This window comes from Chiroxiphia lanceolata, chromosome 2 (genome assembly GCF_009829145.1).
Source record: "Chiroxiphia lanceolata isolate bChiLan1 chromosome 2, bChiLan1.pri, whole genome shotgun sequence".
NCBI classification, from domain to species: Eukaryota; Metazoa; Chordata; class Aves; order Passeriformes; family Pipridae; genus Chiroxiphia; species Chiroxiphia lanceolata.
In genome coordinates this window covers 10,609,933-10,625,233 of record NC_045638.1, presented here as the reverse complement: position 1 = coordinate 10,625,233, position 15,301 = coordinate 10,609,933, and the positions used below count along the sequence as shown (strand labels likewise).

The window sequence follows — 15,301 nt, the reverse complement described above, 5'->3', positions numbered from 1 at the left end:
GCAAGATGAAAAGCATACAAATTAGAACTGGACAAATAGGAACTAAGTGGCCATTCTGTCACACTGTATTTCACAAAAAAAAAAAAAAAAAAGGCAAGCATCTTCAAGGTTCTTTGATTAAAACATGAAACAGGCAAAATAAGCAATACTTGCAAGACATAGTTCATGGAATATCTCTTGTACAGCTCAATGGTTAATCACATTTCTTCCAAAAGATTTTAAAATCAAGTCTAATACTTTTGCTGGTCATAAATATCAAATGGAAATTAATGAGCATTTAAAATAAAGACCAAACAATTATGTAACTACGGAAGTACCACAATATACCATGTCATCCAACGTCTTATTTCTTGTAAAAATGTATCTTACAACAAATTAGTGAAAATTCTTAGTTAACCAGATAAACAGAAATATCTGACCAAAATTGTCACTGGCCACTCAACACTAGAAATCATTCTTAAATGAACTGCAAAACTATACAGATTACCCAGACCTGTAAACTTCTTAAACACAGCTGAAAAGCAGGAAACAGGTTAATCAAATCATACCTGGATAAATTGCTTGGTTTTCACATGCCCCACGTCTCCAGCCTCTATCTGTGCTCTTGCCAGCTTCTCTTCAGTTTCAGTTAGCCAGTGATTAAAGCTCTTCATGTCACTATGAAAAAGTTGCCACTTTTCCAAAGATTTGTCAAACCGTCTGCAAGTATAAACGGAAACGAAATAACAATCTATTGATACTTTATTTATTGGCTGCAGAAAAAAAAATAGAAGAGAGTAATGTTGGATGTCTCAGATGAAAATTGGTGTGATACTGATGGCACCATGTATTGGCATTTATAACAGTTATATCAAATAGAAACATGGTAGTATTTCTGAACAGTGAAATTATCATTAAGAAAATGCATCAAAAATCAGTGTTTTATAAATTTTTAAATGCTTGTCAAGAAAATGCAACTTTCTTCAAAGGAATTTGTATATGTTTTGTGTAAAGTGATTCTTTATTAAACCCTTTTTTTAATATATGTTTAACTTCGAGTGTTTGATAGTTATGCAAAAAAAAAAAAGAACTAAAAACTGAAAAGTCCGGAAATACAAGGGTGACTGAAACAAAATTAAAATATTAAAATATAGAAGTTTGTACCACAAAAAAAATAGAGAAATACTACTATCGTGTCTGCAAGTCTACAGTCCACTAAGGACCAGGTAAGTACTTCCAGCACTTCGAGAAGATCTGACCTACTTTTGTCTAGAGTGACTGATGTACCTTCTGCTTCAAGACCTGTTTGCCTTGGCCACTGGCAAATACTAAAGAAATGAAATGAAGACAAAATTCTATGGGTTTTTTTGCAGATGGCCTATGTCTTAAGAACTTCGGTTATCCTATGTTTTGGATTGGTGCCAAAATGTAATCACTAATCAGAGATTAGTCAGAATGTTTTGTTAGCAGATCATCATTAAACGTGCTACTGTTGTTTAGTTTAATAATCCTCCTTTACAGGATTATAATAGGTTTTAGGGTGTACTTAAAGGATAAAAACAAAGATGCTCAATTATTTTTTAGGAGGTAATCTGGTTCTCTATGGAAAAACTGTATGATTGTTTGAACGTTAAGGCATTTAATTCACAAAATAAAATCACATTACTGTCAGGGAATACATATCATCTTTTCCATTGTACTGATGATTTTTCTTTTTTAGAAGAAAATATAATAACCAAACAGACTATTGACCTGGTTAAAAATTGTAGTCACTCATCTAACTTACTTATTAAAATGACTGCGATCATTTATCATGCTTCTCTCAATTTATTGTTCAAAATGAGTCAAACCATAACTGAAAGGCACATTGTAAGAGTTTCTTCAACTAACTTATTCTGGATTAAAAGGGAAAAAAATTACATTTAAAAAAAATCACCTTGAAAATAAAATTTAAATTCCATTTCTTTTGGTCCAGTATGGTCTCTCATTTTGGACACTACATTAAAAGAGCTTTCTTCCTGTTACTCAGAAAATGAAATTACTCTTCTCAGTATGATGAAGTTTATCAGCAGCTTGAATGCAAAAATTCAAGTAGGGGGTAATATTAGTATGACTGAATTTGCATTTCAGCGCTTGCAAATTGAATCTCGCGTCACTCTCCATTCTTCCTTCCTTTGCTTTGGGTAATAAGTGTTGCAAGGAGAAGAAAAGAGAAAAGTTGCAATAAGAAGATACTTCTATTAAAAGTTTAAAACCTAGTGCTTCTTGCTCATTATTCTGCTTATTGCTTATTATTCTGTTACTCTCAGAATAAGAAGTATAAACCAGTACTAAACATCAGTAAAAAAATACAGGGGATTTATGGACAGGCAAAGCCACTAAAATTAAATGCTCTTTCAGAGATCAAATACTTAAATACTGTCACAATGATAAGAGCAAATGCAGTTGTTGCTGCAGTGGCAGATGCTGGTCTACTTGAAATGGGGTGTGAAAGTGGACATCACCGTGCAGCTTCCTGCTCACACTTAGGAAATACTCACCTCGAGTATACCTATGTGAGAGCTTCCCTTGCTAAATCTATATTGTACATCTGCTTACACACAGCACTACTTCAAAAAGCATTTTAAACTTTAAAAGCAAAGAGGCTTTTGTTTGTTTGTTTGTTTGTTTGCTTGCTTGTTTTACCATTTGCAATCCTGTTACCAGGTGGTGAGTTCAAAACCCACAAAAGGAGAAGGCTAATTAACTACCAACGCTGAGCAGCTAATCTGCTGAAGCCTTGGAACAGCAGAATGCAGAAAAATCTCATAAGAGAGCATTATTCCGAGGATTATGAAAACTCAGAAAGTGTATGCCTGCCTCAGGAAACCTGAGCACAAAATTTGAAAGATAGGAAGGTGACATTACAGCCTTGTATATTTTTACCTAGGGATCCACCCTTGTTTGCCACCAGGGACAAGTCATTCAGCTAAAATAACAGAGTGTATCCATTCCTCTGTATCTTCATCTACTCAAACTGTTTCCCTTTGAGAGGCATGAGCCAAAATGGTGTGGATAACAGGTGATATTTGGGCAGTATTTCCTTTTTGTTATGTCCTTCTCTCTGTGTTTCTAGCACATGCTCAGTAACAAGATACCAAGAATTAGGTTCTGGACTAGAATGTGTGACTTGTATACATTGCAAAACACATAAGAACTATACTGACTTATTGCTCTGATACAGTAAAGTAGCCTTTTCTTCTAACTTGAGTATGTTAGATTTGACAAGTGAAAAACCACTGGTTCACCAGCCTAATTTTTTCACATATGTACTGACACCCCAGTAGGAGCCATGTTAAGCAATGGTTTGTGAGAACAATTTCATTTTATCATAGTATCACATAATGGATTTATTTTGCCTCTGGAGAGCAAGAAAGAAAAAAAAACTACACAAAGACAACTGCCAAGGCAATATATAACACAATTTACATTAAGTCATAAAAATATTGGTGCTTTCTTTCCCTCAAAGATTATCACTCTTTTAAACCTTTGGACCTGAATTTCTGTAAGTAAAATTTAATATTCTTTGGCAGTATTGTACATGATATTGCACAAAGATTTACAGATGCCATTTTGGATATACTGTCAGTGGAACTCTAAACTCCCTATACAACGGGATTGAACTTGATGTTCCATGTCCCAGGACTGGTGTTTTTAAGAAGCCATGTAGAGGTGGAAGGAAAGGCCTTTGAAAACAGGAAAGTCACAAACATAAGATGGGTTACAAAAGTTTGTTAGATTGTGGTTGTAAACCAAATCTAAATTTTGCATGTGTTTCAAATAAATCCTTGATATTTTGACAACATTCCTTGATAAACTAGGAAACCCACTTTTATGATACATTCTGCTCTAGCAAAACTTCACAATGAATTGACTCACACTAAAAAGAATGCTACTTATACACTTTTCTAAAAGTCATGATTTCTGTAATGAAAACTATTATTATACAAGACATGTGCTTTATTCATCATATTGGAAAAACATTTCATAAACTTCATTTCTATACTGTTGCTAAACAATGTACTGTAGGATTATGCTAATATTAACCTACAAATTATGCAGTTTTGTCAACTTGATTCAGCACAATTAGCACCTTGTAAAAATACACAAAACATCAAAGTACTATAAATAATTATGTATTAGCATGTGAGAGCATTAACTTTAATACTTAAGGCCATTTTTACCGATAATAAAACAAGAAAACTTTTTTTAGTCAAGCAACTTCTACAATTAAATTGCTTAAAGAAACAGCTAACCCATTTTCAGAGGTTTTGATGTTTTCATTTTATTTCTCAGAATTAATGTTTTTTGAGTGCTTAACTTATATTTAATTTACATATCCTCCCTGCATTTGGACTCAAAGTGATAATCTCACTTTAGATACTGCTACATCGAGATCTTGATCACAGGTAACGCTGTGGGTCCATTCTGGGACAACACTTGGCTGCACCCTGTCTTTCACCCACAAAATAGCAAATGATCAGAAATAAAAAACAAACTGCCACCAAAATCATCATAGCAGTGCCATCCATCATTATAAAATGTAATCTTTCCTCTTCCCAGAAAGTAGGTTCTGCAGCATTACATAAATTAAAAACATTCTACATTACAATTACATTAAAAATATTTTTATATCTCGAATTGTATTGATTGTATTTTTCTTCTTGCCCTGGTTACTGATGTCAGTCCTTATATCAAAGACAATGACAAATTGGCTATGAAAAAGCAGAATCCTGTCAGTCATTTTTGGTTTTCAGGCATCAAAATTCATTTTTATGAAGCATGAGAGAGCAGTAAACTTAATAACCATTTACAATAAATAGTTATGCAGAAAATCCATTGGATTCTAATGGATGCTGTGCATCAACAGTGTAAATAGAAATATTCCATATAATTTATAAAGGACATTCTTCTTCTACACTAAATATGACTATTTACTATGCATATGAATTTGAACATCAGAATTCCAATTCTTTTTTTCCTAAAAACTTTTTCTTCATCAGAACAGAGATGCAATGATACATTTTAGAGAACTTTGCCTAGGGACCTGAATTAAAAGTAGGTAACAACTTCTATACAGAAAATAAAGAAATAATTAATTGTGACCCAGGTGAAAGAGTAGCATATCTTGCAACTCTGTTATATATAAAAATTATTAATGCATTTGGTAATAAAACTACAAATGTCATAGCTTTCCAAAGTGTAACTGTGAAAAGCTGCCATGATAAGAAATCCCCCAATCAAACCTTTTACATGGAATAAACAGTGGCTCCATTTTGTGGAAATTCAAACTAGTATTTTTGCCTGCATGTAAAGGGTGTGCACACATTTCATCCCCAGGATGGGAGACTGTGTAAACTGCACTTCTAGACAGAATTCTCCTGTGTGTTATTATTACCCACCCTATGGTAGTATCCATCTGATGAAGTGAAGTGAAAAATCACATTCACTTCTGACTGACTGCCAGGGTGATGTTCTTCTCCTTCCCACACCCCAGGGGGTCTGACCTGCTTAAGGTCAACTCTGAAGTGGCACAGTAGCATCAGGCTTTGGTGACCTCTCATCAGGCTGCATGGGGAGAAATGACTGTGAGAAACCTCATTTGGGGTTTCTGCTCAGGGCTTCAGGGCCATATTTAAACTCAGACCTTGGCCTGGGCTTCTCTGTAAGTCTGTCCATGGCACACCCTGCTCACTGTAGGCATAGTGGGACATCTGGGAGAGGTCCCTGGCTGCAGCTGCTTACCCCAGCTGAACCCTGACACTCTCAAACAGACTGCACAGCTCCAGTGCCCTCTGGAGTTCATGAGAGCCTGAAGCCTCAAACAGCCTGTCTGCTGCTGTTTAAACAACACACTAAGCAATATTTCCACTGTCCTTCAACATCCCAGCACCTACGACTACAGGATGGCCACTGGGAGCTGGGGCAACCAGCACAGAGGACAGAGCCATGTCCTAGCAGAGTTGTTAGACTGCCTGTACTGCCCAGCTGCACCCATATCCCAACAACCAAGCACTCAGTAACCACTGGAGTGCACTGGATAGGCCCCTGGAGAGAGCCTCTTCCAGGTGGGTTTCATCTGAACTGAATCCAGTGGACTTTTTGGTGTGAGACAGAGCACAGCAGGTGATCCCAACCCAAATGACAATACTCATGGACATATTCTAAGTCAATATTCTAAGCATCCCATTTGGGCTCACAAGTTCTGCTGCAGTTCAGATACAGTCTGGGACAAGACTCAACGATGGTTTCCACAACCTGGTCACAGAAACAGGTGCAAGACCCATAATTATAGAGAGTTGGCAAGTCATATCTAGCTGGGGGAAATCAGTTCTCAGAAAGTCCCCGCATTACCACCATAATTCAAAAAGGAAAAATTCATTTTGTTGAATTTGTGGCACAGAGTATATGTAATGCAATATCGAAAGTATATATTACAGGATGTCCCCTCAGTATTCCCCTGTAATTACCATGAAGTGCTTAAATCCTATGATTTCCAATGACAGAGTTCTTAGTTCAACCTGTAATAATATGTTTTATCCTCCAAAATTGCCCTGTTCAAGTCTCTGTTTCCACCGCCCATCTCAAAATCCCCCTACAATGGTGGTTTTAGAGCAGGAGGAATAGCAGAAAACTGATGACACCAGTTAATGCTGGCTGTTGACTCCCCGAGCCTGAAAGATGTTATTTATCCTGTTTAAGGCGTGGTAGATGTGTACAGAATACACTTGTGTATTACTTTATATTACAGTACCTACTAGAAAATTAGACTTCCTCGTTTCACTGAAAATCATAATAATAACAGAGCACTTAGCATCATCTTCTTAAAATACTGATGTCTATATTTCAGTGTGTTTTTTTTTATTTTTTATAGATTTTCAGTCAGTTAAAAGCCTTTTTAATAGATGTTTGGGGGTTTTTTTTCAGATTTTTTGTTAAAGTTCACAATAAAATTTCATTTAAAATACCTTTTCCCTTTAATTTTGAAAATTCATTTGAGATGAGAAACCTAGGTCCAGGTAACAGTTGCTAGGTCTTAGTGTAGCATATAGTGTAGCTCAGTTTCCCTGAAACTAAAATGTTGATGAAACTTACAGAAATTCTAGGAATGGAAGAGCAGGGAAAACTGTATTACTAGATGACAGCATGCAATATGCTGCTAAAAGAAGAAAATATTTCTGAGTCATGAAGAGCCTGTTTAGATAAAATACTTTAGAGTATCTTTTCTGTCTTTAACAAAAAATATCTTAAATAATTCTAATACCCATTCGTACAATAGAAAAAAACAACAAAAATCTGTACTATACTCAGAAAGTATATTTTCCAGTGCCATGAAAATTTAATAAGCATTTTCAGAATGTCTGTATTTGAAAATTTACTTTTTACCTTTGATTATCTGGTCATTTTAATCTTCCTTTACAGTCAATGTAGAGAACAGATAATATCAATATCTAAATTCAGATATAGACATTATAGATATAGTGCTATACACAGCTATATTGACACCACAGGGGTTTGCGTATTTACTGATTCTCTTGATACTAAAAACACTTCTATGTTAGCAATACCCAAATCAAATGTTCACATTTCTTATCGTTCTATAAATATGGTATAAAAAGGACAAAGTGAATTGTGTGCATTCAGTATTTTTGTTTAGCCCAACAGTTTTTTGTTCAAAAGGAGTTCAAAGACACACGAAAGCAGGTAGTCGTGAACTCTAACATGTAAAGCAGATACAACAGGAATTTAATAAATACTGGTAGGTATCTTGTTTCTCCTTCAAATGCTTACCCACGTGTGTAGAGTCACCACTGTCAAAACTGACAACTCTAGAGTGCTCTAGGTCACATAGTTTTCGACCTCCCACTTATGACAACATCTTTCAGATCCTCTAGCATCCTAAACACTTTTGATTAATCGACTCCCAATAAGTGACTCTGACACTGAATGTACTAATTTCAGAAATCGGCTGTCTTTCAGTGCAGATGCAGTGACTTCTCTCACCATACTTGCTTGTAGGGCATGAATTAGGAGTACTGTTACATGCTGCCTTTGGAAGTTAGAGAGGAATGAGTCACATGATCTCAAAATCCAATATGCCGATGCAAAATCTGGAGACCAAAGACCATTTGCCCACAAACTAGCTGAGCACGTTTCCATGCAAGAAAAGAGGTATCTGGATCTAGCTGGTTGCTGAAGACAAATGAACGACAAGAAGGTTCAACTGTTTACTAAGGTGTGGAAATAATGATAGATAGTGGAACTGTTTTTTAAACACTTAGACAATGTTTGGGTTGTCTGATGCCATACCAGCATGCAAATAAGGGCAGCCAGGAATGCAAGTTTTTGCTACCACTTGATTCAACTCAGTTAGGAAAGTTCACGATGACTGGATGGAATAGCTTCCAGAAAACCACTATGAGTTCTGAAGGCAACTCTCAGAGGCATGAAGTGTGGCTGTCCAGTATAGGGGAGGTTTAGATTAGATATTAGGATAAGGTTCTTCACCCAGTGGGTAGCTGAGCATTGGAACAGGCTCCCCAGGGAAGTGGTCACAGCACCAAGCCTGACAGAGTTCAAGAAGCATTTGGACAATGCTCTTGGGCACATGGGGTGTCCTGTGAGGGACTAGGATTGGGACTCAGTGATCCTTTTGGGTCCCTTCCAACTCAGTATATACTATGATTCTAAGTTTGGTAAAGAATCCAAAACACATCATCCTATCTGTTTCTCACTGATCTCAAAGAATAAAATACGTGTGAACCTAGCTCAAATTATGCGAGTTATTCATTAAAAAAAATTGTTACTGAGGTGATGACAGAGACCAGCTCTGTACAATGTAACATGGTCAGATACTGCTGCAAAGGCCTTCATAAATCTTTCTGAGCAGCAGAGTGTCTGCATTGCACGTCCTATTCTTCAGTAACCAGGAGGAAAAAAAACAGATTATAATTGAAACAGACTCTAAGGTTATATAGATTAAGACTGTAACAGGTAAGTTTAAGGAAGTTTCTGTCTTTGGTTATCTCCTACCTGAAATGACTTTATTTATTTATTTGGTTGGTTGGTTTAGAACACAAAAGCTAAACAGAAATCTAGTCTTTGGGGACCACAGCAGTACAGCAAGAATCAATAGAATTTGAACAGACATAGCCCGCTTATCAGAGAAAAGAAGCTCACATTTTATGAGACTCTGATCTTTAATATAGTCCATATGTCAGTCCCACTGGACAGTAAGAGTTACAAAAGATCTGAAACTTAAAAATAAGCTTAATTTAACACTGACTTGTTCAGATTAACAATCTTTATTCACTCACAATATTATAAGTTTGTTTACTCATTCATTTAAAGTTTGCATTAGAGCAATTAGAGATATTAGAGATATTAGAGCTCTGTTTAATAACAATATGTTCCCTTTTCCTCTGATTTGAATACAATAACTTACTTTCTTGTACAACAATGTGCAATTATGGACCCAAAGAATTATAGCAAGACTCCAGGTATAAGAAATTATTAAGAGAAAAAGATGAGATTTCTAAGCAGTTACAATTAACTTCTAGTTATTAAGTGTCCCAGCTAGAGATATTTTTAGTTAATACCTGTTAATTGAACTGTCAGCTATATTAAAACAGACTTGATTAAAATGTCCATACTTTGCTATTGCTACTGTGACCTAACTATTTCATAAGGCTTATTTTACTTCTTTGTAGATAAACTAACCAAATAAATGTGATGCATAAAGCTCTACAGAATATTTGTGGTGCACATTTCACTAAGTGGAGTTTTCGTAACTCATATTTTGATGTTTTAGAGAGACACACTTTGGTATGAAAATTCAGAACTATAAATTTTCTTAGTACTATATCAAAGCAGAAAGCTTTGGGTGTTTTATTAACATAAAGAGTTGGTAAACACGATGGAGCTGCCCATCTTTTAAAAGATGGGCACATGGTCATTTTAGTGGCACATACTGACTTTGCAGGTGTGTTCACAGCAATAAGAGTATTAGGGTCTTTATCACTGTGTTGTGTCATGCAGAAACATTAATCAGGTGCTATGAAAGATTAAATCTATGAACAGTTTTTTGGGTGATGTACATCTGACCTATTTATTTCTACAGGTGCAGCCTCTGGAGACTATAGATTTTTGTGTTATAAAAAAAGCCCTGAGAACTCTTTTGAAGAAAATTGTCCAGGATACACCACAAGAATTTTAAATGTTATGGAACATAAGCTTATGTTGAATTTAACATAGATCTTTTAATTTAGTGATAAAATCAAGGAGTTTGGAATTTGGAAATAAATCTTCCAAACAAGTTCTGCACTTTTCCTCAAAGCAAGACAAATAGGTAATTTGAACTGTCAGCAACATTTACTGTTTCATTAAATTTACAGAAAAGAAAATTGAAGCAGGAAAGAATCCTGAAGAAGGTTGCAAGCAACACATAGCAGAAGAATGGGTAAGGTTTGTGCTAGAATAATACAGGTTTCTTTCAATACTGATCCTCTGTCAAAAGGAAGTATGTCTTCTATGATTTCTAATATTTAGTACAATGAACAATTCAGTTTTCGCAGGAAAAATATGAAATGTTCTTAAGAGTGATAAGGTACAACTAAGAAGTGTGGATTTACAACAGGGACTGAGGAGGCTTTAATTCTCCTGCCTTAATAATCATATTTTCCCACCTTACTTTGTGGCTGGTATCTCAGGAATTTCCAGCCTAGCAACACATTTTTTCTCCAACTCTTCAGATCTGCTTATCAGATGCATGAGTTAGAGAGAAATGGCAGTTTAGGCAGGAACCAAAAGGAAATGGCAGTTTCTGCCTGAAAGACAACCTGACATTCCAATCCCATTCATGGTACATGACCTACCATGCCTGGAAAAAAATCATTACAGTTCCTAACACTGCTTGGACAAATAGCCGATAATTTCAAAATACCATTACATTTTTCTTAGAGTTTGCAAAACTGCAGTTCTATGGTACAAACTTACTTATTAGTAGAAAATAGCACTGAATCAGATTTTCACCAAAAGATTTTGAGAGTCCCCCTGTTTTGTCTCCAGCACTAAAGTAAGTCTTGCGAATCCCTTGCTTACCAGAGTAACCAGCTAACAGCAATGGATGCTCCTGCAATTGGTTCTCCACAGATACTTTATCCCCTTCCTTCTGTAACTAGGAAACACAAAGTGGTAGTCCCCAGAGGACAAAAGCAATGACAGCAAAGAAGCTCTATAAGCTTAAGCAACTTTCCCTTTCCAAGAGAGGGAGGGACATACAGTCCGTTTATTAGGTGACAATCAGCTTGATTTTTCCAAAAAGAAAACCCCTAAAGTAGTTTTAAAAAGTCTTCCAGTCTTCTGCTAGTTCCTGAGGATAAATACAGCTTTCTCCCATTCAACTAATCTCTCCCAGATCGCTGTGGGAAAAGACATGATAAGTTGTTTAACTAGGGAAGAACAGTTGTTTTTGACCAAGCTGTGGTAAGCTATTTTTGTAGTTCTCTGGGACCTGATTATGTCTTGTTAAGTCCCAGATGAATCTGGTGACTGTCATAAGAACATTCCAGCACAGCAAAGAACAGTACTGATCCTAATGGGGCTTCTGCAGTATAGCAGTTGTACAGAATGGACTGAAACTATTATGAAAGTGGTGAACAACTGTGGAAGAAAGAAACTGCTGACTACGCACATCATTCTCTGTAAACACAGATAAAAATACTCCAGTCACCCCAAGATCTGTCTTTATATTTCATAGAGAAATTTTACTTTCATTGCTCCTTTAACAACAGATGGTCAAATAAGTAGATTGAGATTTTTTAAAAAAATCATGTTTAAAATTCAAAACTTATGGCTTTACCTATAAGGGTAAAAAAGTAAAGCAGGTGTTTAGTTTGCTTGAAATTAGTCAGGAAGAAAACAAGCTGCTCATTTATAGACACATGCATTCAAAAGAAAGAGAAGGAGATGAAAGGTAGAAGGAATCCTACTGCTTTCTCTGCTAGCCAAAAAAAAGCTCAATAAAACAAGCTGCTGAAGAATAAAACAATCTTTCTTATTTTTGGACATTACCCTGAGGGAAAAGCTTTGACACAGCAGCAAAGTCTACTTACCTATGCTTTGCTTCCCTTACATGGCAAACATCTCAAGGTTCCACTTCAGGGGGTTTTACTAGATGGAATTACATCCTTGTATTACAAGGCTCTGTAATTAATTTATTCTACTTACTATAAATATGTCTCAGTAGAAAACTAGATGACAGAAGGAGCTGCATATTAGTAGAAATCACACACAACGAACCATTTGTATTAGTTACAATATCAGGAGCATTAAAATGAGAATCCCTTAAAATCATATTTAATCCTAATTGTTAGATTCTTCATTGTCACAAGTAAAATCTTCTTAACATCTTTAATGTAACTTCTAATAAGTTTTTTTCTAATAGCAGTTTAATTCAACAGTTCAGCTGTGTATGTGCAATATACATATATTGTATAGTGTACACTCATCTGTATATATATATACATACATCAATTTTTCAGTATTTGCCTGGTATATACTGATGACTTAAGTGTACAATTTATATTTCAAAAATGTTTCAAATATAAAAATGCTGACCAGAGAAAATGTGTAAATTCAAGGATTATCACATCACTGTAGCCAAGATTCCTTGTGCTTTCTATCAATAAATGGCAGAAACAGTGATGCAGTAAGAGCCCAATATTAAAATTCAGGCTTCCTAGATAGAATAGGTGTGATACTCTGTGGTAGTAACATAACTTTTTTAAATTCAAACAGTACTAATGTCAAGCCTAACTGCAAAACATTTGCGCAGATGGAGGGCAAGATTAAATCTATTTACCACTGTCAAGGCTGAGCTGGCTGGGTGCTGGGTTATGTCCAGGGTGCACATACACTTCACAGACACCTTTGCTCACAGAGAAACAGCCCATCTACAGTAGCTCCACCATTCTCCAGGCAGTCATCTGGATCAGGGCTTGCGCAATTGAGTAACAGATGAAGATTTGGGAAAGTTGTAAAAATAAAACCAAACCTAGTAAAGCTTTTCCAAACCCACTTGTCTAGTCACAGTTTTCATGGCTTTAATACTTGAGGCTGCAATCAGGCTCCATCAGGAGGGGATGAAGAGGTCGTCAGTATCAAGGGGAAGCTGACACAGACCACTCTGCTTCACACCTCAGTTGCCGATTTCAGGAATCTGAAATCTGTCACTAGATCTTCATTCTCATCTACCTGTTCAGCAAATACGAAGTAGAACTTTGTCCTTCTCTCCTTTAGCAAAGGTGAGTAGGGTGAGCAGTCATTAACCTTCAGGTCACGTTTAGCTCACTAGATTGGATGAATTTGTATACATAGTCTCCTTTACAAACATTGCTGACAGCAGTGAAATTAATACGGTTTGGCAAATTTAGAAATACCAAATGTCTAAAATAACTATGCATTAATGACAATGGTACATTATTTACTCATCTTTCTCATTTCTTAGGACCAAGACAGAGTATAACAAAGCTGCCCTAGTAGCTTTTGCTGTTCCTTCTCCATAAACATAAGGAATGTGGAGCACATCAGCTTGGCATCCTTCAAAAGTGCAAAGCAAAGAACCTGCTGTCATTTAGAATAACCGGCAAGAAACTCTGATTGCACCCTAGGATATACACAGGTGATAGTAGTGAAAAAGTATCAAAAAAAAAGAAAATGAAAATGGAGGAAGAGAATGAGCCTGGCTGTCTGGCCGTCTTGTGCAAGACAGTATTGTTGTTTTGAAGTTACAAAGAGAAGAGAGAGAAAATTTTAGAGAGCTAAAACTGTGGGGTTTTGTTGAAACTTCTGCTATATAATCCACTGTTTAGTGACCAGACAATTCAAAGTTAAGCTAGAGAATAATCATTTTAGGCACTTTAATCAAAGTTGCGAGTTTATACAATATAAAAATCTTAGATAATGGTAAGTCCTAGAAAGCTACAGGTTGTTCATAGACAACTTCCCACTACAACCTTCTTTTCCTCTATTCATGGGCATAACCTATTCAAGACTGTAGAACCACACACAGCTCAGAACTCAACTGTGTAGTAATCTTCACAAAAAATGTGCACCTCCCCTGTCTCTGTCAGAATCCTTAAGAGTGGAGAGGTTATACATAGCATGCTCCCAGAGCCCCCAGTTATGCTGGTACAGCACAAAGGGCAAGCTGAATCAAGAATCCTGTTCTCAGCTTCAGTACCCAAATGACTATAAATATTGATACATCATTTCTGCTCTATCTTAACATGTTCTACAATGCTCAAATGATGCAAAGAATGTTCTTTCATTGAAACATTACTGTTTCAACATTTCTAGCAGTTATTCTCACTGCTATCTATTCCAACTTTCTATGTTATGATGCTACTAGCTTCCTTCCTTTAGCTACTTTGAAGGACCATGACTAGACTACTGAATTAACAGTAACCAGTTACTGAAGTAATCTGAGTTGGTGAAGAAAAAGGATATGGCAACTGTGATTAGTTCCTACTTGTCTTTCACTAGACAAGATGCTACATCTTTGTCAAATTCTTGTCTGCAGTGAATATCATGGACTTGATTTCAAAAACTAAGCATCTGTAACTTCTGCTGACTTCTGCTATAACAGTAGATGACAACTCTGAAAAAGAGGTTTAATAAAAATGGTGAATCCAGCTGGGAATTCACTTGGAGACACAAGTTGACTGAGAAGTATCTTTTTATAAATGTTTTCATAAATGACTGCACACTATTGCTCTACAGACCATAAGCTGAAACAAAAGCTTGTTGCAAAACTATGTCTATCTCTTTCAGGAGTCATGAGTTCCAGTGCTCTTTTCCTAATTTTTTCCTTTCCTTTAGTAGTGCCAATCCACTGAAAGGAGTGGAGCTGCTTCTGACTCACAATACTATAAGAAAGAGAAGAATCAGCATTACAATACAGGAGGCAAATGGTCATGGAGCCCTTGTGTTTACTTGCCATGGAACTATAGATCTCTTTGTCTGGTACAGACAATTGCCCTCCCATTTTTACAAAGGAAACAGACAAAGTATACAGGTATTGTTTACAAACCTAACTGAATTTTCAGAACTGATTGGAGAAATGATGCCAAAGCAACAAACATGGACAGCTCAGCTAGGATCACCATACTTCACGGGTACTTTCATGCAGACATCTCGGAAAAAAGCTCTTCCCTGCTACAGGACGTAGAAGATGACATGGGTTTATAGGATGCGTAGAGACTTGGGGAACCAACCAAATGAT

General features: G+C 36.2%; 1 protein-coding gene across 11 annotated transcripts in view; it reads right to left on the bottom strand.

Annotated features, from left to right (window-relative positions):
- Nucleotides 1-15,301, bottom strand: part of DMD (dystrophin) — a 922,945-nt gene that overhangs the window by 546,028 nt on the left and 361,616 nt on the right. For all 11 annotated transcript variants that reach the window (XM_032679549.1, XM_032679551.1, XM_032679556.1 and 8 more), the window contains one exon: nucleotides 549-699. In XM_032679549.1, the coding sequence (XP_032535440.1) occupies nucleotides 549-699 (151 nt within the window). The remainder of the gene's footprint in view (nucleotides 1-548; nucleotides 700-15,301) is intronic.